At 51.1% G+C, this 27,162-nt stretch overlaps 1 protein-coding gene across 3 annotated transcripts in view; it reads left to right on the top strand.

Annotated features, from left to right (window-relative positions):
* Positions 1–24,445, top strand: part of SLC39A11 (solute carrier family 39 member 11) — a 100,230-nt gene extending 75,785 nt beyond the window's left edge. For all 3 annotated transcript variants that reach the window (XM_054083662.1, XM_054083660.1, XM_054083661.1), the window contains exons 8-10: positions 20,874–20,972; positions 22,410–22,568; positions 22,739–24,445. In XM_054083662.1, the coding sequence (XP_053939637.1) occupies positions 20,874–20,972; positions 22,410–22,568; positions 22,739–22,817 (337 nt within the window). In that variant the 3' untranslated portion in view covers positions 22,818–24,445. The remainder of the gene's footprint in view (positions 1–20,873; positions 20,973–22,409; positions 22,569–22,738) is intronic.
* Positions 24,446–27,162: the final 2,717 nt, after the last annotated feature.

Below are 27,162 nucleotides of genomic sequence, written 5' to 3'. Positions count from 1 at the left end.
TGCCACAAAACCACCATCTCCAATGGGTAAGAGCAGCTGCTAGAGCTGTTGGAAAGTGTGTGGTGGCTTTGTTTTCCATTCCTCCCAAGCGGGGCCACTAGACTCTGGTGACAATAAAGGCTCTCAATCCTTCTGCATCCCTGCTTGCCGGCTCCTGCCTTGCTGGCAGCTGCTCTCGTCTGACTCTGGTTTTGGCAGCACCAATATTGCCTCCATGCTACCAGGCAGAACCTTTTGTATGGGACTGATGTGAACCTGGGAAGGGTAATTCAGCTCCTCCAGTCTGCCAGGAGGGGATTTGGGTTTCAGGTGCATTTTCAACCCAAGCAGGAGCAAAACCTGGGTGTTAGAGGGTGGGTGACAGCAGGGAGAGCCTTGCTGCTTCCCCACACCCTGCCTCTTCCCACCAGCAGAGCTGAAACTGGGCTGACTGGGAGCATTGCTAAAGAAATGGGAGAAAGGAAGAAGTGTGATGGGAAACAGAGCCGGAGGAGCTGCCTCAGTTCTGGAAGAGCTGCTTGCACCTCTTTGTGGCTGCCTGGCAAACGGCACTCTTCTGCTGAGGCTCCTCCAAGTGCCGGGACTAAATGCTTTTCTTTTTCTGTTGGAATTTTACACGGGAGGCTCGTGGCACACGGTGTTCTCTTCGCCCTTTGTTTACCAGACCCACACTGTAATTTGTGTTCTTTGGGGACTCACAGTGTGTTTGGTCTGTGAATAACCTGCCCGGCCCTTATGGATGAAAGCGCTGGTCTGTCTCAGCCACCTTGTTCCTGCCTGGTGATCCATGGGGCCCCAGGGCTGGTTTTGGAGCCCTCCAGGCTGTCCAAATCCTTCTCTGACCGGACGCAAGCTGAGCTTGCTAGGATCTTGCAAAGACATAAGCAAAACCTTTTATACCCAATATGCTGTGACAGCCCTGGCTGATGGGCGACCCGTTCTGCCAGCACTGGGTGTGCTGCTCCAGGCGCTTCAATTGCAACTGGTACCACCCAGATTTGTGGTGAGAAAAGCCGGCTGCACCAACCCTAGGCACCGCGTTTCTCCAGCCTTTTGAAATAAAAGGCTCTTCATAAATTCTACAGAGGCTCTAGAGATGCTCAAACAAAAGGACTGTTTTTCATCAGCTGCTCGGTAGAAGCTAAGAAGCCAGAAGCAGCTGGTTCTTTCTCTGCGTTTACAACAGCATTGATCATGTTAGATGAAAGGTGGAGTCTATACCATGAAAATACCAATGCAAATTTAGTCAGCTGCGAAAGGAGGCAAAATAACTTAATTGCCATCAATCTGTCTGTCATTATCATGTGTGGGACAGCCCAAAAATCAGCCAGTGTAGCCCCTCTGCTGTGAAGCTGTTTGGAAATATCCAAGAGTAAAATTTTAGGTGGCTGATTTTTGTTACATAGGCTTAAAAAATAGCAGTGGAATTATACTCAATGTGAGCTACTGTGAGAAACAGAGCTGAATCTTTTGATACATCTGAAGGGGAAATTGCTCCTTGGCCAACCTCAGCTTTTGGGGACAGAGCGTTTATGTCCGTTATTTAGAAACGGCGTTGTAATGGACCAACTGCGTGACTCAGTTTACCTCCTTCATTCTGCTTCTGGTTCCCTCCGGGTGTGACTAACCATGTTAGCACCGAGCTGAGCCGGAGCTGGGGTGAGCTGCCTCTCGGGAGGGTTTTGTCCTTCAAACCCTGACTTCTGCCAAAGTATTTATGAACGCTCTGACGCGCTTAGAGCCCAGGCTAGAGATGCAAATGCCTGGGGATGCTTGCAGTGGCTGGTAGATGTTTCCAGGGCTGGCTGTGACTTGCCCACGCTAACCAGAGGACCCTCTGCACTGCCTTGTGTGCGATGAATAAATGCTGGCTTGCCCGGGGAATCGCTGCCTCATCGCTCCCAGAGGGGTGAAATCTCGGCAGGAGCCTGAATTCATTCCAGCTCATGTTAGGGCCCTGGTGAAACACGGCTGTGCTGTATCCTGGAGGAGCCATAGGCTTTGCAAATAAGCAGCGTGTTTGCAGAGAGACAGTTAGGAAGAAGGGGAGAGCACCAGCCGCTCTGCAAACTGCAACGATGACGTCTGAGCGTTCAAGCAGCCAAGTGCTGCTCTGGCTTGGTTGGTGTGAGGAAGCTCTCCGGGGAACCCCTGTGCACCAGAGCCGCTCAAGGGTGGGTGTTGCTACAGGGTCCCTGCACGCCTCAGCTGGCCACCACGGTCCCCAGCGCTTTGCCTTTTTCACGTAGCTCCCAGCTTAGTTTGGATGAGGGTTAATAACGTGCTGCCGATACCTTGCAGAGATCCCGCAAGGTTTTTCTTTCACTGAGGACTTTCCCCTGTGCCGGTGGTTGGGAGTTTTCTGGTGCTGCCCATGTCAGGAGGGCTGCTGCAAATCTCCTGCCCTGGCCGTGCGCTTTGGGCTGTGCTGGAGCAGAGCCCAGCGCTGGCTGAGCATGGGGAGAGACCCTTTGGGGGTTTTGAAGCTCAGTGGGAATGGATGTGCTGCAGATGGGGCTGGATTGGAGCTGTGATGGCCAGGGAGCGCTGACGTGGGTGGTGTAAGCAAAGTAGTTCAAATATGGACCTGCAGCTGATGGTCCAAGTCAGGGGGTACTTTGAGGTTTGGTTAAAACCCAAACCAGAATGATTAGGAAGCAGGGTGGGATTCCCACCTTTCAAAACATGCGGCGTTTTGCATGTGCTGACTTCACCTCTGCCGTTTCCTGACTCTCTGGGTTCTGGTAAGGTTGTGCCCTTACCTCTGTGCTTGCAGGATCAGGCCCTCCGGGCTCCTCCCTCCACCTCAGTCTCCTGGAGCATCTCAGTCTTGCCTGCCAGGCTCCTGCCTTCACTCGTCTGCGTTTCTTTGCTGCCACCGGGTGTGCAGGCTCCGTTCCTGCGATCTGGCTCCTCTGCAGCTCCTCTCTGCCAGTGCCAGAGTTTGCCCTTGGATTACAGCTCCTCAGCTTGTGAGTCGTTTTATTTCTGGCTTGAAATGTGGGGAGAATCCACTTTATTTGGTGTGTCAGGAGATGCTGGTGAAATGTGGTCCCTTGCCTGAGGAAGGTGGTGTCTCAGCAGCGGGGCTGCATCTTCATTTTCATGTGTGAGTGGTGGTATATATCAGTGCTCCTTTGGCTGGGCAGCGCACTCGAGCCTTTCTTGGGAAGGTGATGGTTTCACTGGGGTTTAGACAGGGCTTAGGATGAGCTAATGTCTGCTTTTGAGGCGTTTCCCATCAAGAGCTGAGCTGCTGCTCATCCTCGGGCAGGAGCAGGCTGCTGCGGAGCATCCCTCCCTGCTGCGGAGCATCCCTCCCTCCCTCCCTGCTGCAAGACCGTGGTTTGCCTGCCCAGTTCCTCACAAGGATGAAGACATTGGAAAATCTCAGAGGCTGGAAAAAACTGCTGTGGTGACAGAAAAGGAGTGAGACCCAGAATGAGTGTGTGCAGAGGATCTGTGCCCGGTGTGGGGCACGCAGGGAGCCAGAAGGGGAAGGTCCCATCCAGATGCGAGCAGGGAGGCATGAGCTGCTCCTGGCTGCATTCCAGGCAGGAAGGTAAAGAGAAGGGCAGCCATGTCTTAAAAAAGAGCTGGTTTTACCTCCCCCTCTTTGCACGCTGTAGCGTGGGGGGAGGAAAGCTTCTCCACCTTGTGTGGCTGATTTAACAGGAACCAGATGGGGCTGGAGCTGCTGAGATCAAAACGGGCTGAGTTTGCACATCCCTTGGCTGCTCTGGGGAGGCAAAGCAGGTAGAGGTGCGGGCTGGGGGACAGGCAGAGCTGTCCCAACACTGGTGCACTTTTTCGGTGGCTTCCCCAGGGCTGGATGTAGGGAGGGAGGCTGGGGCAGATCTCTGCTGCTGGCCATGCTCTGCACATCTCTGTCTGTTGAGGCTACGGCACAGGGGAGTCGTGTGTGTTGCAATACTCTTCATCTCTCCAAGTCCCTGCTGTGTCTTTTAGAAGACAAAAGCACCCACAGTGAACCCTTGGGCTACCTGGAGCCCATCATCCTATGAGGGTTGTGCCTATAATGCTGGGCAGCTGCAATGTGGGGTCCGGGACTTGCAGAGAGGACATCCCACGTGTTCACTCTGCTGTCTGCTCTGGACCATAGGTCTTTCCTTGGGACCAGCCTCAGTGCTGCTACATTGGCACCCAGGAGCCTTCAGCATCTCCACTCCCGCATCACCTACCCACGTGATGGGAGTTTGTGCGTTGGCTTGGAACAGGAGAGCAGAGAGGGAGAATGGGGTCCTTGGAACCTCTTTATTTTTCCTCCCCATCAGCAGCTCTTCCTTTCAGAATCAGTACCAGGAGCTGGTTATCCCCTCCTTGTTCCACCTGACAGTGTGCTGGTGCCTTGGCAGGATGCTTGGGTTTGGGGGATGCCTGATGGTGCGGGGGAGCAGAGATGTAGGGGTCTGGTTTTGCTTCTTGGCCCTTTATAACTTCTCCGTGTGCTGTTTGCCTTCTTCAAGCAGAAGGCAGCTTGTAGTCGTGCTGTATGCAAGCACACAGAAGCCAAATCCATTTTCTTATGGAGCATTGATTTTTTTTTTTTTTCTGTGAATTTTTTCTGTCAAAGAGGAAATTCACCGTAAAATTAATTTCCTCGATCAAGGTTGTGGAATCTCCTGAACATACCTGCATTATATTGCAGAGTGAACAGAGAACTGCTGTAAAAAGCCTGTGCCAGCAATTTTGCTTTTAACAAGAGTAAGATTTGGGAGTGTCTTTAAGACACAGATCCACTGCCCCAAAGAGGTGGATGGAGGGTGAGGGCTTTGCCTCTGGATGGCAGTGGGAGAGAGATGGAGGCTGATGGTGAAAGCAGTGAGCGATACACCTGGCTAATATTCATGGGTTTCCATTGCCTGAGCTGCTTTCTAGCTGGAATGTGAAGCCTGTGCACTAAGGGATGCTTTTCCAGTGGCAATAATCTCTGCGTTGCCAGTTCCCCCTTACCGTGGGTGCACAGGGGCTCTTCCCTGCCCCGTCTGTGTTGCATATGGGTTTTGTGTGCGTGTAACCTCGGAGTGTTTCATTTTGCATCTTCAGGATTATGTTTGTCATTTGTGTGTATAATATTAAAACATGATACAAGATTATTATTAAGGAAAATCAACCCCATAGCTACTGGGTGATGCTGGAAATGGGATTGCCAGTGCACTTTGTGTTAGAATCTTTGGAAGCACACATTGCAAACCATGATTTTTGCCTGGATGTGTTCTCTCCTGCTCCTCACTGTCTTGTGTCCCTCTGTGGTTTGGTTTAGGCTTTCTCCCCTTCGTAGGACAGAGGGGATGTGAGCACCGCGGTGCCGGGCTGCAGCCTGCAGGGACAGAGCATCCTTTGAGAATGGGGATCCTGGGGGGGGGATGAGGGTCCCCAGGGACCGGAGCTGCTGTCTGTTCTCATATGCACAGCACGAGAGCTGTGGGGCCACGGTGAGCTGCAGCGTTAGCTCTGCAAGAAAGCAGCCTTTGTCACGGCGCAAGGCTCAGTCCAGTCACAAGGGACAGTATGTGCCAGAAAATAAAATATTGAAAAAGGATAGTTTCAACTCCGGCAGCATTTTTGGGTCCTGGGTAATTAGTCAGGTCCAAGTTTGACAGAGGAAAGATTTCATTTTAATTCCAGGCAGTGCTGCCGAGCTGTCCCCAACTCAGGGCCAGAGCTCCTACCCACGCTGGTGCACCCGCAGCCTTTTGGCTTTGCCATGGGATTCCCATGGAAGTGACGGACACCTCCTGCCTTGTCTGAAAAAGCGCTCCTCTCCTTTGCTGTGCATTTGCTGTGCTTGTTTCGCTAAATACCTTCCCAAGCGATGGTTTGGGCAGCCGTGGCCGGTGCCCTGTCCTCACGGATCTGTTATGCTCTGCGTTCTGTCCTGCATTTTTGTTGCGTGTCTCTGTGCTGGCTGCTCTAGGGACCTTCGTGTTCCCAACATGGACAGGGCAGAGCTGCTTCTCTACTGCTGCTGTCAAAATAGAAGGTGAATTAGGACAGTGTGGACCTGACTGTTCCAAGGAATAACTTGGCTGGTTGTAAGCAATGAATGTCTGCAAGTCCGACTCGAATCTAAAAGGTGAAATAAATCACAGAAGGGCTCTTTCCACACTCTTCCTCCCCAAAACTGTATCATGCATTTGTATTTTTAAGTCCACCCTTTTTACATGGATTGAAAGCTCGTGTCCCTGCTGATGACCAGGGAAGCAGAGGTGGTGGGGATGACCCCCAGCTTCTAGGCTCACACTGTGGCACTGGCTGTTTCTCTGAAGCAAGAACCATTCCCATCCTCATCCCTGGTCCCTGCTCCTCTCCTGTCTGACACTAGGTGGTAACATCCATGCTCCTATCAGCCTGTGCTCAGCAGATCTGGGGCTGATTCGTGCTCCTGCACCACTGCAAGGTAAGGTTTGGAGCTGGTTTGCTTTCTCGGGTGCGAGAGAATGTTCAAATAAATGAAGCCAATATCGAATTGAATTCCTTCCAGTACTAAAAAGGGCTACAGGAAAGCTGGGGAGGGGCTCTTGATAGGAGATTGCAGTGACCTGGTGAGGGGGAATGGTTTTGAGCTGAAAGAGGGGATATTGAGATGACATTTTAGGAAGAAATGTTTTCCTGTGAGGGTGGGGAGACCCTGGCTCAGGTTGTCCAGAGCGGTGGTGGCTGCCCCATCCCTGGAGGTGTTCAAGGCCAGGTTGGATGGGGCTTTGATCCCCCTGATCCGGTGGGAGGTGTCCCTGCCCATGGCAGGGAGGTTGGAACTGGATGGGCTTTGAGGTCCCTTTCAACCCAAACCATTCTGTGATTCTATGAAATGACTCTGAGCAGGTGTTCTATATAAAGAATGAAAAGCTTGAAAAATAAAGTGAAATGTTTTGTTAAGCCGTGGGTGGTCTGGGCACCGAGTCCTCATAGGGTATGGCTGATGCAAATAATTCAGAGGGGTTAAATATGGTGCAGGCGAGTTTTTGGCAAAGCTCTGCTATAGGACAAAGCTGCGAGTGCATTGAGGGGTACCAATTGCTGTGTCTGGTTTAAAGCAGAGGGAGGCGGAGGGGTCTCTGTTCATGGTGATGGTGGCAGCATTTCCTGCATGGCTGAGGAGCGATTCCTGGATTCCTATGGATCCCCTTTAGCAGCTATAGCAGTCGGAGAGAGAGCTGGTGGCCAGGGAACCCCTTGGCACCCAGGGAGGGAGCAGAGAGGTCTCCACTGCTATTAATGTCACCCTTCCTGCACTTTCTTTTCCTAAACACAGCACTGCCAGGGCTGGGACCTTCCTGGGTGAGGTGGACCTGCACCACCTAAACCCCAAAATCCTACGGGTAGGGATGGATCCAGGATAGATTCCTCCTCCCGATCAGCAATACTGGGGCAATCAAATCCCACCAAAGAGTTTGTTACATCCTCTTGTGCAAGCTGCAAGTAATATTTTGTCCAGAGTCTGAGCCCTGTGGATGCAAGGAAGGGGAAAAGTGTATGGTTTTGTAAGGGTAGTGTTTAGCTAGGAATTGCCCTTCCCCAGCACAGCTCGACTTGCAAAGTGCTTTTGGTGCTGGTGGACCATTGCATTGTGGCACCGGAGCTCAGCTCTCTCCTGAATGAAAGCTCCTATCCAGGGCAGCTGGGGAACGGGTGTGACTGTGGAAGTGATATAAACAGATATATTTTTTTCCCATTATGATGATGATGGTGATGTTTCCTCCACCGCAGCACAATGGTTCCCATTCATCAGCCCTTTTGCTGGGAATGCTGGCCTTGTTTTGATCTGTTGTGCCCACAGATTGTTTCCTGTCCGGCTTTGGTAAAACATACAGAAAAGAGGCTTCGAGTTGACAGGCAGACATTGACTATGGCTCGGAAAATATTATTTCATGGGACAGCCTGTGCCTCCCACGCTGTGTCTCTCAGGCTGGGGAAAAAAAATAGGCTTGATTAATGTACGGAGATTGAAACCAGGCAAAAATTTTATACTGTGTTTTCTTTGAATGAATGGAAATCATTGTGGTCTGAGAGACAGCAGAAGACACACTGGGTTTTTCTCTCCTTACGCACACGCATGCAATCTCTGCCTCTTGCTTATGAATAGATCCACAGTGGAGTTAATAAAGAGGTTGCTTGAGTAGGATCAAAATGTGAGGTCGAATCCCGACCTCTATATCAGATCAAAGCCGTGCACAAAATGCTTAATGGGAAAAAATCCCACCTATGGGTGGTAGGGGAGGTGGGGCTGGATGGGGGTTTCCACCTTTCCCTGGGATCCCAGATAAATGTTCCTGCTGCAGCCAGCGTGCTCCTGCCTGGGGCACAGCGCAAAGCCTGGTTACAAAACAAAACTGTTGGAAGATGCTTATTAAGCACCTTTTAATTAGCATCTCCTGGAGGCAGATGTTTAATACAAAGTGAGAGTTAGTGAGCTGAGTAGGTTTCTTGAGGGCTTTTCTTTAGTGAAGGGTGGAGATGGTACCAAGGTGCCTTTTCACCTTGTTGGTGCTCTGGAAAAGAAATTGGTCTGGAAGGGCTCGACGAGCAGCAGAACAGGACTGTGGCTCCTCAGCTGCTGCGTTTCTCATCATGGCTGATCAACCTTAGCAGCAATGGCTGGAGAGATGGAGAGGAGGCTCCTGCCGATGGTGACAGCAGCCTCAGGTGCAGATGTCCCAGATCCCATGTGTGAATGTGCAGATTGGCTTCCCCATCCTGAGGCCTTTCCCAGCAGCTTCTCTCATCTTGGGTGAAGCTTCCTGGTTCCCATTTGAAGCCTTGACAGATGCTGCAGGACTGCTTTGGCATGCTTGGTTTGTGGTGTAGGTGAGATCTCATGGAGTAGACCCCAGTGTGACGCCAAAGAGAGGAAGATCATGGACTTACGGAGTGGTGTAGCCTCCCTTCCCACTCCATATCCTCGAGAAACAAGCGCACCACCAACAGACAGAAGACAGACTGACCGCAATGTCTTGGCTTCATCCTCTATCCAAGAAAAATTAACATCTGCATGAATAATGAAATCAGTGTGACACCAAACACAACAGCGTGTGTCCAACCTCTCATGGAGCAGCTCCGGAGCTACTGAAGGCTCCGGGTATCTTGCATGGCTGTGTCTGTGGGACGGGAATAAAAAAACATGGTGGGGAAGCTGTGTGGCCCTCAGTGTTTGTATTGAGCTGCTTTCAAAGCTACCAGATGTTTTCCACACCCAGAAAACATTTATTCACCTGCAGTGCCTGGATAATCTATTGTCCTGCAGATGGACCTGCTTCCCATTTTGGTGCAATGCTGGGGAGTTAAATTTGGGATCTTATGGCACTTTGCTGCTCGGTTCCTGTTGGGGAGAGGTGTGGGCAGGGAGCAGAGACCTTGTTTTCCAATTCTGGGATTGGGAGCAGAGCTCAAATGTTCTCCTGGTCCTCAAAAAACATAGCTTGGTTTGGTGACAGCAATCTGGGATGTGGGAGACTTGGGTTCAGGGTGAGTTTAAATCTGTGGGGAGGACTTTCCCAATGCAAACCAGGTCTCTGGATCCCAGCAAAGACCCTCACCTGCTGGAGTGCCACAAGGTCTCTGAGCAATGGATGGGCGATGGGAAGGTGCTTTGTGCCTCATTGTTGAGCAGGCATGAGGGGAGCCGTGCCAAGCCCACATGGCAGAGGGAGCAGATTTCGAATCGGCAGCTGCTGTCAGGCAAGACTCCAGCCGGGAGAGCAGCTCCTCAGTAGTTCTTGGCAGCAAACTGCATCTTGAATGGTTTACCTTGGCCTCGCAATGCTGGTCCTGCCTCCTGCCAGGCTCCGGGAGGTCGAGGTGGGTCCATTCCTCAACCTCTGTGCACTGGCGCAGGGTTAGGGTTCAGCTCCGGGGCTGAGGAGCACAGGCAGCTGCCCTTTTTGGAGGATGCTTTTTTGACTCTGAGTCTTGCGAACAGGCACTTGGCGGGCTGAGGGTTGTTTTCCGTTGCATGGCTATTTAGGGGCAGCTGCTCCTTCTGAGGCAGAGCTGGCTGTCAGAGGTCACTCAGCTTGGCGACGCCGCTGGGGAGCACGTGGAGATACCAAGGAGGGAATTGTGGAGCTGCACTCTGGCTGCTGGGGCCCTTAGAGGAGCTGAGCAGGGGGTGAGAGAGATGGGGTGCATCTTCCAAAAGCAGCCACGTTGCAGGAGGTGGAGAAATGAAGTGCTTTGTGCTTCCCTGAAATTCAGAAACAGAAATTCAAGGCTCTCAAAGACAGTGCTTCTGCAGGAGAAACCTGCCCAAAGTGGTGCAGCCCACGGCAGAGCAGAATCCCTTGGGCTCTGTTGCTCGTGTCTGCATGTTGGAGGCTCCTTTGCTGCACTGGTGTCAGCAGGTTTGGTGGCAACACTCATTCCTCTTTGTTGTCTATCCCTTATCCCAAATGGGCTGTTTGAAAGCCTATGGCAGCGCAACCTCTGTTGGGTCCCAGCTCGTGGGGCTGGATGGGTGCTGCGGCTTTATTTATTGCTGGAGAAGGAGAAGACCTCCCAAGTCAGCAGGGAGGTCTCCAAAGCCTGGCTGGGAACTGGGCTGTTGGCTGTGAATCCCTCGCCAGCTGTTCACATTTACATCATCATTTGTATAAATAGTTTCCCCTCCTCTTCTCTCTTACTTCTTCCTTCTCACTTACTCAAGCGTCTAGACCAAGGAGGGGTTTGGGTTGATTTGTAATACTTGCAAGAGACAGCTGGCCTCCCAGACAACATCTGGCTCCATGGAAAGTCTGTGTAATGGTTGCTTTCTTCTCTTTGCGTGATGGTCACTGCGTCTGCAGACAGAGCAAGAAGGACAGGGATGCCCAGAGCAGTTCCCAGTTGAAGCTCTTTGGCTTCTCACCTCCCAGGGAGAGGGATCTGCAGGGAGCTGCCCAACCCTTTCCCCAAGCGTGTTGTTGGCAGACTGAATGGTTTCTGGCCAAGCTACAACTGGGTGCAGCTGTGGCCAAGCAGCCCGTGGTGGCTTTGCAAGTGGAGAAGGCTTCAGCTTAGCCTTTGCAAGAACCCATGAGCAGCAGCTGCTGAACATGTTGTAATAGTTCCCTGGAGGCACAGCTCAGCCTGTGCCCTGTGTTGGAGGGGAGGTACTCATGGGTTTCAATGCCACCATGCTGGGTGTCTGCATCATCTTCTGATGTTTTGCAGGAGAGCGGCTGGGAAGGCTGCCCAGAGCCAGGGAGGACCATGGAGGGGTCTCAGGGCCAGCTCTCCGTGGCGGTCCAGGCTGTGGAAGAGGCTTTGTATAGCGATGCGATCACAGTGGATGCTGGAGAGGATGGGTTAGTGGGGAGGTGAGCTGTGGTTGATGGTGCTAGGCTGGGCGAGTGCCTGCCCTTGATCCTGGTCCCCTCTCCTGCAGGACAAATATCAGGTCCTGTTCCCTCCCCAGCCCCAAAAGCCAAAACCTGGTGCTCATATTCTCTGGGACTTTATTGCAAAAGTCTCTCCTGCTTTGATCTGCAAAGTGCTGCACCCCTTTGGTTCCTGTTCACTTCAAAATAAAAGAGGGCAAAGAAAAAAGCAGAGAAAGAAAAAGCCGTGTTATCCATGTTTATCTTATCAAGATAATGCCAAACAAGGCTCACTTTGAACACCAGGTTCAGTCTGTCCAGCCCCGGTGGCCTGTTCCTCTCTCTGGCAGCCTAGCTTAAAAATAAACCCTCCCAGGAGGGGAAACAATTTGAATGAAGACATTGTTACTGCACACGATAGGATAATCGGACCTTTTACAGCTACCCTGTTAGTAAATTGTTTAGCTCCAGGTTTTCAGGGGCATAAAGGAGTCACCCGGGTTTGCACTCTTTCCCAGCGTGTTTTAGCAGTGATGCTGCAGGTGAAAGAAGAGGCGAAACCATTTCAGTGCTTTTAATTTTACTAATGATCCCCATCAGGGTGTGAACGTGGACATGCAGGACGTGTTTAGGAGCCCCTCTGTGCAGCCCTGCCGTGCGAGCTCTGCTGTAGTGGGGTGGCAATGAGTAGGATGCTGAGCTCCATCACGGTGTTACTGCAGGCAAGGAAAGAGGACGAACAAAACACGTATGTATATTTATCTATACGTGTAGCTTGGCTTTGATTCCCTTCAGGTTCTTTTCACTCCCTAGCAGGGAAGAGTAGTGTCTTTATTAACTGCACTTACCTTTCTTCCCTTGCTTTGCTCGAGGCTTTTGTTCTCGTATGCAATCCGTGGCTGCCTGGCCCTAGAGGGCAAGACACAAAACCACCTAAAATAATCCCACCCTGAACCATTCCCCTGTCCTAATGTGTTATTTGCTCTAAGATCTCCATGGCATAGAAAATTATTTTACGTGTGAAATGTGCTTACGATTGGAAGATTTGTACATAGGGAGACAGATGGCATTTTTGCGTGAAGCTATAAACATTAATTGGGAATTTTTGTAGGTGGGCAATAATCCCAGCCCTGCTTTTAGACCACCTAGCTTCTGTGTTTGTTTAATTTTATAAAAAGTATTTTAATAACCTTTATAAGGTTCTATATCTCCCTCCAGCTTTAGCCCTACCCAAGATCAATGCAGCCACATCGTTAAATCCCCGCTTCATTTATGGGTGTGCCTATGAATATCTAAAAATTTAGATTTTCTGCAGCCGGATGCTGTTTAAAATAGAGTTAATGAAGTCTCACATAGGGTATTTAAAAATAGATGCTTCTGACTTAAGAGTGTCTTAACCAAAACCTCCTGAGTTGATGGTTGAGTTGGAAGGTGCTGCCAGGGAAGGACATTCACAGAATCACAGCGTGGTTAGGGTTGGAAGGGGTCTCTGGAGATCATCCACTCCAATCCCTCTGCTAGAGAAGGGTCATGTTCTTGGATTCTGCTCCAAAATGGAGAAATTTCTGTCCAAGCTGTCACCTTCAGGAGCTGGATCTGACGAGGTGCGAGCTCTCGTTGTCTCTGCAGATTCTGCTTTTTATGGACGTTGCCGTTCTGCTTGTAACGGTTTGGTGGGATTTACAAGGTGCTTTGGAGCTAGGTGTCTCCAGGGCTGGGGTTGGCTCTTAATGATGCAGAACTTTTCTCCAGCTACGTTTCTGAAAAGGAAATATGCTGCGGGTAACAGCAATGGTGAGGTCCTGCAGCTCTGCGTGCTGCTTTTTAGTGCTGCATTCCAACCTTTGTCTTATGAATGGGGAAACTGAGGCAGCTCCCTGCTGCATGGGGAGCCTGTCCAGGGGCTGGAGGTCACCCATCCATCTGCAGCCAGAGAATCATCCCACCACAGCCAATTCCACACATCCCTACCTGGTGTGGCAGAGCTGGGAACCACCCGCCAGCTGCCGGGGGCTGATTTGTGCGTGGGTGGTGTCACTGGTGTCAGACCCGGGAATATCTGGGTCTTGTGCTGCTCCCTTTCCTTGGGCATGAATTTAACCTCAGTAAATAGCATGGGGAAGCGATGCTGAGAATGGGACGGGATGTTTTCATCCGTTAACAAGTATCTGTTAACTTTTTAGCTGGGTAGACCCCTAACTGTGCAAATGGGATTTTGTCTGTGCGATGGATTCTGCCTTCCGTTATGTGCCATGAGAGCAAGAGGCAGGACAAGGGCAATCGCTCCTGGCTTGCAGCTCCTACAAAGGTGATTTTTGCAGGGAGTGAGCTCAGGGCTTGGTCACATCTTGTGATTATTTTGCAGATGCCAGCTTTGGAGAGCTGGAGCTGGATGAGGCTTGGCCAACACTGGCTGGATCCTGCGCTCACCGGTTGTGTTCACACTCTTATCTGGCAGTGGGAGAAAGCGCCGAGGCTCCCTGAGCCTTTCCTGTTGCGCAGCTGAGGTCAGAACATGGCGAAAGAGAGAAGAGAGCAGGAACACATGGAGTTCATGAAACGTGTCTTTGTGCTTTCCAGATCAGAGGAGATGTGAACTTTTACCCTGTGCATGAGTCTGACTCATAAATCAAACAGTTACATAAATAACCGGGCAGATAAGAATAAAGATTTTAAAACCCCAGAGGAATAAATATCCCCTAGACAATGGGACCCCTTCGTGCAATCAGGCTGTAGATACATGCCTGCTGTAACAAAACTACAACCTCTGGCCAGCCGCACGCAGCCGCTGTTTCTAGCACTTATTGCCTGCCCTGGCTGACACTGAGGTTTTGAACTTCTCTTGCCAGCAGCTGCTGACATTGGGGTTGGACAGGGGTGTCCTAGACTCGTATCCTTTTGTCTGAGCCCCTCCTGGCTTTGCTGGGATTGTGGGTAGATGCCACAACCCTGTGGGGCATCTGAGCCTGGGTTGCAGCGCCTGGTACCCAGTGTGATGGTCCTCACTTGCATCCTGTATCGCGTGGGATGTTCTTGCACCCTTGGCCAGCTGCGTCTCAAGGCTAGTCTACCTTCGTTAGGGTTGATGAAGTGCTTAGGGACGTGGTTTAAGGGAGTGTTTGGAATGGTTGGACTCGATGATCCAGTGGGTCCTTTCCAACCTGGTGATTCTATGATTCGTGTGCCAGTCCCCAGTTTCCTTGGCCAATTAAGCTGTAATAATGACTTGGTGGTTCACATGGGAAGGGTTTAGAGAGTCATTCCTTCTTGTGGAGCGTAGGAGGATGCAGCAACCTGAGGTGCAGGGAGATCTGAGCTTTGTGTTTGCTGTCGGTTGAGATGGGATTCGAGAGGGAAGGTAGGACAGGACTTCAGTGCTTGGACGAGTCTAGCAAAGATGTGTGTGCTTTAAGTATTACACAGAGCACTCTTAACATGCAGCAAGTTGGGTTTTAGCTCAGTGATGGAACCTGAAGATGGAACCAGCTTGGGCACGTGCATGTGTTTGGGTGCTCCATGCACAGAACCATCCCCATTGCCTTGGTGCGGGGGTTACAGCTGCCTGGGTGGCATGGGGACTTCCCTGTCCTGCCCACCCAAGCCCTTCCTGAGCCGAGGTTTGCCAGGAAGGGGAGGTGAGTGGCAGCCCTGGCCTGGGCTGGTTTGGCACCGATGGGGAAAGAATTTCTTGCTCTTCAGGTAGAGTTCACGTGCTGGCTGCTGCAGTCAGAGGGGAGAGCAGGTTTTACGACTTTGAACTTAGCATATGCACCTCTGGGATAAATTAAGGGTAAAATTTCCTAAAATTGTAAATGTTTACTGCGTGCGGATCCAGAGCGGTGTATATTTAAGGCTGGCAGAGGGCCAGGCAAGCAGATGTGACACAGACCAGGCGGCACTGCTTAAGAACCCAGTGACTGAATGGGAAGAGGGAGGGAAGAGGTAGGAAGAGGTATGGAAGTGGTTTCCAAGGAGCGGCGTCGAAAGGGCCAAGCACCAGGGGAGCAGGTGTTGTTTCCATTGGGATGCTCTTACCATGCATGGCTGTAGCAGAGACCAAACAGGAGCTTCTCTATTCCTAGGAGCAGGCTGGTGGGGGGCTTGTGCACAGGCTATGTAACTGCTCTACGTGGTTCCCCTTTTTGTCTTGTGCTTTTGCAGTTCTCATTGGAGATGGGTGTTCATGCTACTGTCCGGCCCGTTCCGGCCTCCTGATCTGTGCACCTCTTCCCCTGGTTTGTGCCCCAAGTTCTTTCCTGCTGCTTTTCTTCCCCTTTTTTCCTTTCAGAGATGTACTGCCTCTTCGGTGCCATTTGGAAAGCACCTTGCTTATGGTTTGGGTGGGGGCTCTGCCGTTGACTTCCAAATGAAAACAGGGTGCCTACTTTTTTTGGATTTCATTCAGGTGTAGTTTCCAATCTGTCTGTGTGTCTGCCTAACAAAATCAGGCAGTGCCTACCAGCCTGGTTGTATCTTTGCCAGTCGAGACGAGACCAGAGGATATTTCAGTTTCAGGGTGTTGTGCGATGGGCAGCACACGCAGGATCCCCTGCCCAGAATGGAGTCTCGTGCTGCTCCTTCTGCCCGGGATGGGATCTCAGGCTGTGCACCCCCTGTCTAGGACGGGGCCACATACAGCATCTCCAGTATGGGATGGGGCTGCACGCAGCATCCTCTGTGCAGGGTAGGTTTGCACCTTGCTCAATGCATTTCTGCATCTCTGTGGGTAAAAGGGCTGGTGGCTACACTCAAGATGAGACGGCATGGTAGGGTTGGATCCGCTTTATTTTACTGTGGTTTTGAGTGTTTGAGATGAAAGATGCTCTGTCAGTAAAGTGCACATCTGTGGGAGTAACATCCTCCTACCTGCTTGTGCAGATTTAGCCTTTTGGATGCTGAGCACCTAAAGCAAGGTCAGCAGGTGCCCTGTGTGCCTGTGGGTGGATCAGGCTGCTCCTCAGGGTGGGAACGTGATCCAGTGGACATCGGAGTCCACTGGAAGGGTCTACTGGTACCCCTTTTACCCCCATAGCTCTCTGACCACCTCCTTGCGTGAGAGCGTCCCGTCCCAGCAGGACAGAGCGTACCGGCAGCTGTGTTTAACAGGTAGGGCAGGTATAGAGAAACACTCGGGGCCCTGTGCTCGCCGCAGAGCTCCTTCCCACCTGCGTAGCCCTGATCAAACACCTCGACGGGCGGCCTGAGTGGGAGCCATGATGTAATCTTGGGAAGCCAAAACAATCGGCCCTTTCATGGCAAGACGATAACAATCAAAACAGTATGTAAGGGCCTGCCATGCAAGAATACACATGCACATTATACACTGGAGGGAATTGAAAGCCGTAGTGAAAAGGGGCTTGTTAAGAATATGTAGCCTGCTTTCATAATCAGTTTGTAAAAGAATAGGCCCTTGAAAACAAGGGTTTAGGCTTATAGAAGGCTTTCTGTGCCTTGACCTTGCAAATATGCAGAGATGCCAACTTTTTTTTGAAAGTGAACTTGGAGTCTCCCAGCGTGGTGCCATAGCAGTTGGCAGGCAAGCTGGGGGTAGGAGGTCCAGCCCCGGTACGTTCCCGGGGAAAGCAGAGTCTTTTCCTCGTGCCACAAGGAGCTGGTCCTCAGTGGAGCTCATGGATGCCATGGTTTTACCTTTTCTTCCTTAAAACTGCAGCACTGAGCTCTGCTGCAGGATGGGATCATCCAACACAAAGGCAGACCCATCCCAGCATCGCTGGCCCTTTGCAGATCCTGTGTGTGGGTGGCATGTCTTTTAGTGGTGTTTCTGTTCCCAGATGGAGAGGGTTATAGAGGATTGTCACTGTTGTCAACCCCATGATACAGGTGGGGAAGCTGAGGCAGAGAGCTAGGAAAAGTAACATATCCAATGCGTGTTGGCACCTTGATGTCTGATGGTTCCAAGAACACCTGAGTTATTGTGCCCTCACAGAGGAGATTCCCAAGTGACATTCCCACATGTGTCAGTGTACCTGTGCCAGAGCCGCTAATGAGGCACACACATCCTCATACAGAGTCTGTTGGGGTTTCCCAAAGGCTGCTCTCTCTTTAGACCAATGCATGTTTGTAGAATGAGGACAAGCCACACGTCATCCTCCTTGTCTGCAAAATACCTTCTATCTGGACACAGGTGACCCATCAAACCAGATGGGATCTGCTTCTGACACCTCTCTATCAGTTATTCCCCACCTTCCTCACTTTAAAGATCCTAATATCTCTAAACATTCCATTGTGATGATTGCCCCTGTGGCTACGTCAGCTCATCTTCCCATCATTGTCTCCTCTGTGTCCTGTAGCCCACCACAGGCACCCAGAGGTTCCGCTTCCTTGGGCCAGGCTGCTCCAGTCTGTCTTTCTGCATCTGTTTTACAATGTGTTTCTTTGCAGTCGGGGGAAGCCTTCCAAGAATCCCCACCTATTTCCGTAATAAGGACGCCTTTGTTTTCCTCATACACAATGCAGCTTTGATTCAGTTGCTTTCTCACCGACCGTGTTGCCGTCAGCTCGACACGGGAGCTCTGGAGAAGGTGTGAGGTGGGGATGGCTCAGCAGCAAAGTGGGAAAGGAATGTCCCCTGGGTTGGTTTTATTTTACAATTGAGTCTTTAGAGGTAAATCTGCTTCGTCTCAGCACCCGGACATCTCCCGAGATGCTGCGCTGGGCAAACAGAGGTGGCCCCTGAGCAGCAAGTGGAGGTACCCTTCGTGCAGTGAACCAAGGCAGAGCAAATAGGAAGGCTTATGTGTTCCTGCCCTCCATGTTGTCACGGAGTTATGTGATGAGATTAGTGTCCTTGGGAAAGACTCAAAAGGCCATGAAGTCCAAGAAGTGTTGGAGCAGAGCTTGTGGTAAGAGAGGAAGGGTTGAAGGAGTGAGTGGCCCTAGGGGTGGAGGAGAGTGGTCTGAACGAGCAGAAGACCTTTGTGGGGACATGTAGGGACTGGAGGCCAGCCTGATGCTGAACCCAGAAGGTTCTTCCTTCCCTGCCAGTGTCCCAAGACAGGAATGAGAAACCCCATGTACAGGGACGCCTGTGACCAGGCACTGGGTCTCTGATGTCCTTTGCCTCTTGCTGTGCTGCATGCTGAAGCTTGGTGCGCCTGTTCCAACTCCCAGCACCCACACGGCATGGTGCCAACACGCATTTCTTGGGAAAACAGGTTAAAATCTTGGCCTGAGAGGGTGGGCACGTGTTGCTGCCTCCCTGCCGAGGGCTGGGGGAGCTGGTTGGCCTGGCCCCAGTGGGTCACCGCTGGTGTTGGAGCGCACCGTGATCTGCTGCACACTTGCATTTTGCATGCCGTGGTGTGTGCATGCCGTGGCACGCTGCTCACTTGCTGCGCTTGCTGAGCTCACTGCAGCCCCATCCCTGGCACATGCCAGACCCACTGGGCATCCGGCACGGCCATGGAGGTGCCCAAGCTGTAGGGCTGGTGCCACTTCTTGCTTTTGGGGAGCCTTGGTGAGTTTTGCTAGAGGGGTGTGTGGGAGAGAAGAGGAGAGCAGGGTCAAACCCACCCGTCTGTGCTTCTCCAGCTGGATCTTGCCCTGTGCTAAATTCCCCTTCCTCCTTGTCCTGGGCTTTCTCTCCCCCAGGGCTGCTGCAGGGTGAGGGGTCAGCGCGGGGTTCTCTCCTCCTGGTGGGACTCAGGGTGAAGGGGGGCTCAATGCCCTTCCCGTACAGACCCTTCCATTCACACCTCCCTCTCCCACCCTATTAATTTGTTGTGGTCGAGGCCAGTAATAGCTGCTTTGTGCAAAGGCGAGGGAAGGAGGGGAAAAAAAAAAACCCAGCACACAGACAGCAGCTCCAGTGTTTTCGAAAAGGGATGTTTTTCCCCCCTCCGTTCTCTCTCTCTTTCCTTTGAATAATGTTTTTGATTGTAATAGCCTGTCCTGGTTAGGGAAACCCACAGCCTCTCCCCCTTCCCCTCCCCTCTTCTGTAAACCCTGGTAGAAGTTTAAACAACTCGGAGAGATTTTTCTCACCAGTCTTATTTTACTAATAGGAAACAAGTGTTTAAAGCAGCAAAGGGAGCTTTCAGCTGCTGGCAAAGGAATAACTGACCTTGCAGAGACGCTCCGGGATCCCACTCGGAGCTTTGGGCAGGTTGCAGCCCTGCACTTTGGTTCTGGAGCTTTGAGCCCCCCAGGATGGTTGTGCTCTTGATGTCCCCCATGGCCAACTCCAACAACACACACCAGCCACGATGGGAGAAATGGTCCAACTGTGGATCAAGTTATTGTTTGCTCTTGGGGAGCCGCTCAGCCTAAGGAGCCCACACCATAAAAAAGGAGCCCCATTTGGTTTGGTGCATGCAACATTTTTGTTCCTTGAGGGAAAGATAAAACCCCCTATCCCAATTCCCTAGTTTTCACCAAAAATCCAGAACTTCTGCTGAGCTGGAAAGGACCCTGGAGCAGAGGGGACAAACTGTTCCCAAGACTGGAGCAAATCTCGTCTGAGAATGGGGAGTGGTCGATGAGGTGCTGGGGCACAGAGCTGGGGTGCTGCTGCCTCCTGTGTAGACAATCCAGAATCCTCCCACTTGCAAATCCAGCTTTTGGAACTGCCAGCTGTTTGAGGAGGTATTTCTATTTTGGATAAGCTCTAGATGATGGTGGTTCCACCATCAGGTTGCTGCACAGCAGCAGATGCAGGGTGATCTGAAGGTGGATGCTGAAATAGGTATTAGATCTAAGTATCGAAGGGGAGAGGGCAGGCAAGGAGAAATCTTGCCTAATTCTCTGCCCTTGGACATCCCTCTGAACAGTCCTTCGGTTGTCACCTCTAAGAGCCATGTTTTGTGCTGGTGGGGCCATGGGGTTTTATTTGGGGTGGTTCAGGTTCATCGTGCCTGCCTGCCTAACCCCCTTTATCAGGCTTTTTATCTCTTGTGGGTCCTCCTAACAGCCTCCTCCTGTCTTACTTTACCAGTGGACAGACCAGCTCTCCCCTCTGGCTCTGAAAGTCCAAGTACTGCCTTTCCATAGGATGCAAGAGAGGGGAAAAGAAAGACAAAGCAGGCAAAATTTTGTGGCTACAATATGCTTCCTCTCCTCTGAGGAGCCCTTCGGCTGGAAGGCTCATAAAGGGGTGGTGATTATGGTTAAGGACAGTCCTGGTGACAGTTGGGGCAGGTGATGAGAGGGGTGCCACCCCCAACCCTGGGTAGGAGGTATCCCGACCCTCTGGGGCTCCTCAAACACCAGGGCCCGGGGATGCTGCAGCTCCTGGGAACCCTTGGGTTGGAAACACCTCATGGGGCCTCCCTGGACAGATCTCTTCTTCATCTGATCTCTGTCGCTCCCAGGGCTGGTGTCGAAGCTGATTAAAGGTCTATGGAGCTCTTTGAAGATGAAGTTTGCTGTGTTCACATTAAATATTAGCATGACTCGCCCCAGGGCCAGCTGCGTTTCCAGTCGAAAGGCTTATCTTTAATAGCGTCTCTTTTTTCCCTAATTCAGCCTACCCCAGGCTATGCTTTGCACCTAAGAATATATATAAATATATATATATTTGTGCTTTTTTTATGTGGATAGGAACTTAGCAATCGGCATTGGGATTCAGAATTTCCCGGAGGGCCTCGCCGTTAGCCTGCCGTTGCGCGGTGCTGGATTTTCAACGTGGAAAGCGTTCTGGTAAGCTAAGCTCCTCTTCGCCGTGGAAAAGAGAGCCCTGGGCTGACAGCTCCTAACGAGCGGATGCCCATAGATTTCCTCCTTGTACCCATTTGTGTCGCTCTGTCATTGAGCTGTTCTTGGGATGGGTTTGCTCCAGACCTGCCTGCTCCCCTCCTGGCATCAGGGAGAGCTGCTGCTGGTTTCCAGCTTTGAGGAAAGGTGTGGAGCACTGCCCTGCTCCCTCCACAGCGCCTGAGCTCAGGTCTCCTGACTCCTGGGGGAATGCATCATTGATGCTGAGGGGGGAGGCTGAGGGGAGACCTTATTACTCTCTACAACTACCTGAAAGGAGGTTGTGGAGAGGAGGGAGCTGGGCTCTTCTCCCAAGTGACAGGGGACAGGACAAGGGGGAATGGCCTGAAGCTCCGCCAGGGGAGGGTCAGGTTGGATATCAGAAAAAAATTCTTCACGGAAAGAGTCATCGGGCACTGGAACGGCTGCCCAGGGAGGGGGTCGAGTCACCTTCCCTGGAGGTGTTTAAGGAACGGGTGGATGAAGTGCTGAGGGACATGGTTTAGGGAGTGTTAGGAATGGTTGGACTCCATGATCCAGTGGGTCCTTTCCAACCTTGTGATTCTGTGATTCTGTGATCCCAGTGGCTCACAACTTCGATTTTCAGCTGAGTGCCTGTGGGGAGCTCCCAGATCCTCCACTAAACAGGAATTTAAAAAAAAAATTATTTTGTTTCATTTTTTTTCCTCTCACTTCGCTCTGGGTTGGATTTCAAACCTACTTTTGATTTTTTTTTTTCTTTTCTCTGAGGTGAAAAAGCCAAGGGCATGAACTCTGCGAGCGCAGGGCTGCGTTCCTGGTGGTGCACGTGTGCTCGGCCGGCTGATGGATGGGAGGGCAAGGGGATGGCCTGGAAACGGCTCCCGCCAACGCTTTGTTTTCTTTTCCTCCCACCCATCTCCAATTCAGTATGCGCAGCCGGTGCTGGGACTTGTACCAGGATTGCTGCTGTTGGGAAGGGATTTCCCATGGTCTGAAGAGTTTTCTGTATTAAAACAGCCTCAGAAGGAAAGAAAATGAAGGGGAAGAGCACAATTTCATCCTGGTTGGGGCTATGGCCAGATGTTCTCTGTGGGATTGAGCTATGTTGGTTGGAACCATTTCCCCTCTGACTCATCCCTGACCATGAGCTGGATCCCCAAATCCTGCAGAGCTCTTCAGGGAAGGAATGGGATCATGCCTTAATTTCTTTCCATGAAAAAGCAGCTAGATTAGATCAAATCACCTTCATCACCTGTTGAAAATGATACATGTAACTTGGCTTGGTGTGGCTGTGTGAGTGACCTCCTCCTGGATGTGGTGGCTTTAGGGAAGATGATGGAGATAGAGAGCTGCCATCCTTCGTGCCAGTTCCCAGTGGCTTTTAGTCTTGGTCTTTTGTAGGTATGGGCAGCTGAGTGGCATGGTGGAGCCCTTAGCTGGAGTCTTCGGTGCCTTTGCTGTGGTGGTAGCAGAGCCTCTACTCCCCTACGCCTTGGGCTTTGCCGCTGGAGCCATGGTCTACGTGGTGATGGACGATATCATCCCTGAGGCACAGACCAGGTGAGGCCCCTCGGTGACCACCATGAAAGGCAGATGGACATAGGAGGATGTGCTGAGAACTCTGGAAGATCCCTTCCCTTGTCTGGATGAGATATAGAGCAGCACTTCCCTCATCCGAAGAGTCAGTCCTGGCTTCTAGGAGCTCATGCCCTCCCTTTTTCTCCCCGCAGTGGCAACGGGAAGCTGGCATCCTGGACCTCGATATTAGGATTTGTGGTGATGATGTCCCTGGATGTTGGGCTTGGGTAAGGCAACGTGCTGCACTCCAGGAGAAGACTTCAGAGCTTTTTGTGCGGTGGCATTGGAACTGGACATGCATTATTCTCTAGACCTTTTTTGTATATATATTTTTTTGGATCTGGTTTGGTGTTGATTTCCTATAATTTTATATCTCTTCCTCCCCTCCAATGTCATGTTGATGGTTTTCAAAGCACAAATACGGGTGGTTCCTTGCAGGTCCTGGTTTCCTTTCGCCACCAGATTTTCCTCTTGGGAGGGTTGTTGGATGACGTGTCAGCCGGGCTGCAGGTCACCCTGCCCTTTCCCTCCCACGCTGGGCTGGTTTCTCCGAGTCAGGTTGCTCTGGGTTTTGATCATCTTTGTTCTGTAGAAGATTAGACATTCCCTGTTGCGTGTTTAAGCTGGTCTGTGGTTAAGGACCAAGGCATTTGAATGAAGTAAACTCCTTACAGAGTCTCAATTTGCACACTGTCTTTGGAAGGCAGGTGGAAGGCGTTAGGGCTAAGATAACACTTAAAGCACTCTGTGGGATCACAGGTCTTGTGTATCCTGCTGGTCCTTGGGAACGGTTTAGGGTGTTAGTTTTGATGGATGCAAATAGTTCAGGCAAATAGAAATGAGTTTTCTTGGGAGTTCTGTTAGAGGGAAATGCCATTTTTCCTAAGTTTATCTCCTAAGTGGAGTTTTGTTCCAATACCTCAAGGTTTTCTCTGCAAAAAAAAAAAACCACAGGACAGGAGAATATTTGTATTTTCTAGCATGTGGTTTTTAGAAAGGCAAGGCCTGGTCATCTACATCATGATACCCTTCAGCCTGACTGGCGTACAGCAGATTACAGGGCCTGTTGCTGTGTCTGGCCTTACCAAACGATTCCTAGTTTATGGCTGCTGGTTCCAATGGTTCATAACTCCCCAAAGAGCCAAGGCAGGATTTTCCCAGTGGTGGCCCTGTTTGGACTTCACCCCAGAGCTCAGAGCTGAGTCAGGATCCAAACATGCCATGAGCTCTCTCCTGAGCCACAGCAGGATGAAATAATTCATTAGGGTGAATTAATTACCCTATCCGAAGAGCCAGAAGCATGCATCTTGTCTATCTGCCTCTTCACCCTCTGCTTTTCAAGCATCTCTTGTTGAACGGCTGTTCCTGGGCAGGTAGGATTAATGCCCTCCAGGCTGAGGAGCAAGCCCTGCCCATCTCTGTGCCTGGGGCGTGATCCAGAGAGGAGCCAAAGGCCGAAGCTGGAAGGATGCTGCAAATCACAACTCCCCCTTCGCTAAGGAAGCTCTGTGTTCAGTAAAAGGGGTTCCTTAGACCTTTCAGCAGGGATAACTGGATAGTCTGGCTGCCACCTGCATCCTGGTCCCTCTGCAGCCGGGGGCTCTCAGGGGATGGGGCTGCAGGCGCGGAGGGTCGTGATCCACCATTCTGCCAGAAGAGCTGCGGGAAGGGCAGCCAAAGGGAAAAGGCTTGAATAAACTAAGCTAGAGCCACGCATTTTTGTTTGGTTCATTTCTTTATTTTCAGTTGGATTTCATTTGTATTTCATTTGTGTGTCACTCTGGACGATACAAAACTACTGTTTGCCAATGGATTTGACCTTTTAACTGTGATTGGTTTCAATAAATGGGAAATTCAGAGTTTGCTCTGATGTATTTTAATGCCATAAAGCTGTACCTTTGCTTCTCCTCCCTTCATTCTGCTACGTTTCATTTCTCCAGCTTAATTGTTCCTGGGTTGCCAAAAAGTCCTGCCTCTCCGCCAGGTAAGCAGCCTCTTTAGGGGAGCAAAAGAAGGGAATAAAGAGCCAGAGAAAGGCAGCTTTGCAGTGCTTATCCAGGCACCCATGAATGTGTTTTAGTGTTCCCTGGATTTGCTGCAGCTGACCAGCCCCAGGACCAGTGCCTGACACTGCTTCGTGGCTTATGACACAGAAAAAAGCGACCACAAGAAATCCCTGAGGAAAATAAGCAGCTCTGCCTACTCCAACATGGGATGCAGGCTGGGGAGGAGCCACAGGGGTGATGCTTCTGTAGGACAACCTGGAGCACAGCAGTCCTTGGGGATAGGAACAGGGACCCTACCTTTCCTGGGATTCTTAGGGCTGTGGAGATGACCTATGTCTCTCCAGATATTGGGAAATTTGGGAAGCTTGGACCATGTCAGGACACTCTTTCTAAATCCAGCAGGTGAGAGCTGTCCCTACCATCCCTGGGGCAGGAACAGGCAGGGAGAGGGAAGGAACTTTCTTACCAAAGGAGTGGTGAAGCATTGTAATTGTCTGCCTAAGGAAGTGGTGGAGTCACCATCCCTGGAAGGGTTCAAAAACATGTAGACGTGGCACTTTGGGACATGGTTTGGTAGGCAGACCGGTGGTGTGTTGATGGTTGGACTGCATGATCTTAGAAGTCTTTTCTGACCTTAATGATTCTGTGATGCTATGACCTGCCTGCAGCCAGGCAGAAGGAGAGCAAGAGCCCTTGCTCCTGCAGCCACTGCCTCCTTCCCAGTGCCACCAGCAAGGCTGAGCAATCTCCCACGCCTCTTCACCTTGTTGCTAGACACACTAGAAGTGTTTGTAAAGCTTTTGGCACTGCGTTTTCAGCTGAAAGCCTTTGCGTGAAACTTAAAAGCCTTGGGGGTGTCCACGAGTCAGGATTTCTCGCAGGTAATATTTTCTTATTTGATTTGTGGCATGTGGTGTAAGCTGGTACAAAAAAAAAAGCCCCACATTATACATTTAAAGGCAGCCTTGTAATCAGATTGCTTCGAGATAATATCACGTAAAGCATTTAATCCCACTTAGATGTAGCCAGCTGAGATAATTATGTACATTGGACCCGTAGGAAGCCAGTGGGAAGGCTGATGCAGAAAGCACATAGGAAAATCCTTTTCTGTTTGTACCCTGGAGGAGAATGAAATTATATATCTGTTCCTTGGTGTGATTGAAAAGCTGGCTGGGGGCCAGGCCTGAAATTACCTGTGGAAACAATGGCTGTCAATGAAAAGGTAGAGTTTAGAGCAAAAAGGCAATATAAACACACAGCCAAGCCCTGAAAAATGGAGACGAGACGGAGATGGAGCAGGAGGCAAGAGAGACCGAGGTTATCCTGTGATTGGAGCTGGGTTTTAGGAGACTGGGCTGGATGTGCGTGCTGGGGTGCAGCCCCTCCTGGGGGCTCTGGCAGCGGTGTGATCCCCCCATCACCGGCAGCTTGAGCCTTCTTAGCAGAGGAATTAGGAAATCAGGAGGACCCCCTGGCCCACGGCACACAAGGCGATACACCCTTGGTGAGCCCAGAAGGGTTTTTCCTGGCTTTCCATCCTTTTCATGGTAGCAATCAGCCTTCGGAGAGGCGCAGCGGTGCCTGGTCCAGTTTGAAGTGTCCCTTGAGCCCCTTACCAGCCTAATATTAAATTGTAGCATCAACTCCTTGTGATTTCTTACCCCCTACTAATTTTCAATAGTATCTCACACATACAAAAACTTCAGATACTTGGATTTTTTACCTTGAAATGGTTATGACTTTTTGCATTGGCTGGAGGAAAACTGTGACTCTTCTCCATCGAAAAGCCTCAAAATCCAAAAGGTAAAGCGAAAAGGGCATTTTCTAAGCAGCACGTGTGTATGCTTTTACAAGGGGGGGTAAAAATAACCCCAGAACAGAGTATAAGCTTGTGGGCTGCTTGCTGGTGTTGTTTTGTGGCTGTTTTGAGGTTTTGCAAGCCCTGCTAATGACAGAGGGTGACCGAGTGTTTAACTCGGAACTGGAAAACCCCAATGTTTCACAGCCCTGGAGATGTCTGCGTTTGGCAGCGGGTGAAGCTCGGCAGCGGTTCGCTATTGTGTGTGCAAGCACTTGTGCCCTGGGTGTAGAGCTGGTGCTTGGAGAGCTTCACCAAGCCAAGTTGCTGCAAGAAAAAGCCTGGCAATGCTGTGTGCTTGATGTATTTTGCTGCTTTTCTTGTGTGTTTCTTTCAGAGGCTGAACCACCGAGATGCTGCCCTGTGGAACGGCTGTGGGCATGGTACCCATTCCATTAATGGCCGGTGAGATGATGCAGGAAACTCCTGCACCATGAGGAAACTCCTCTGCAGGCAGGAGAGTCGCCTGGGATGAGCGTTGGGTTAAAACTCCTCTGCAGGCAGGAGAGTCGCCTGGGATGAGCGTTGGTTTGAAACTCCTCTGCAGGCAGGAGAGTCGCCTGGGATGAGCATTGGGTTGAAACTCCTCTGCAGGCAGGAGAGTCGCCTGGGATGAGCGTTGGGTTGTGCTTATGACTAAGTGGTGGTTGAAGAGGCTGCTGATAGCTCGGGTGTGCGGCACCATACGCGTGTTTGCCAGTGGATTAGGGCT

The sequence above is a fragment of the Cuculus canorus genome, chromosome 18 (genome assembly GCF_017976375.1).
Source record: "Cuculus canorus isolate bCucCan1 chromosome 18, bCucCan1.pri, whole genome shotgun sequence".
NCBI lineage: Eukaryota > Metazoa > Chordata > Aves > Cuculiformes > Cuculidae > Cuculus > Cuculus canorus.
This window is presented reverse-complemented; position numbering and strand designations above follow the sequence as displayed.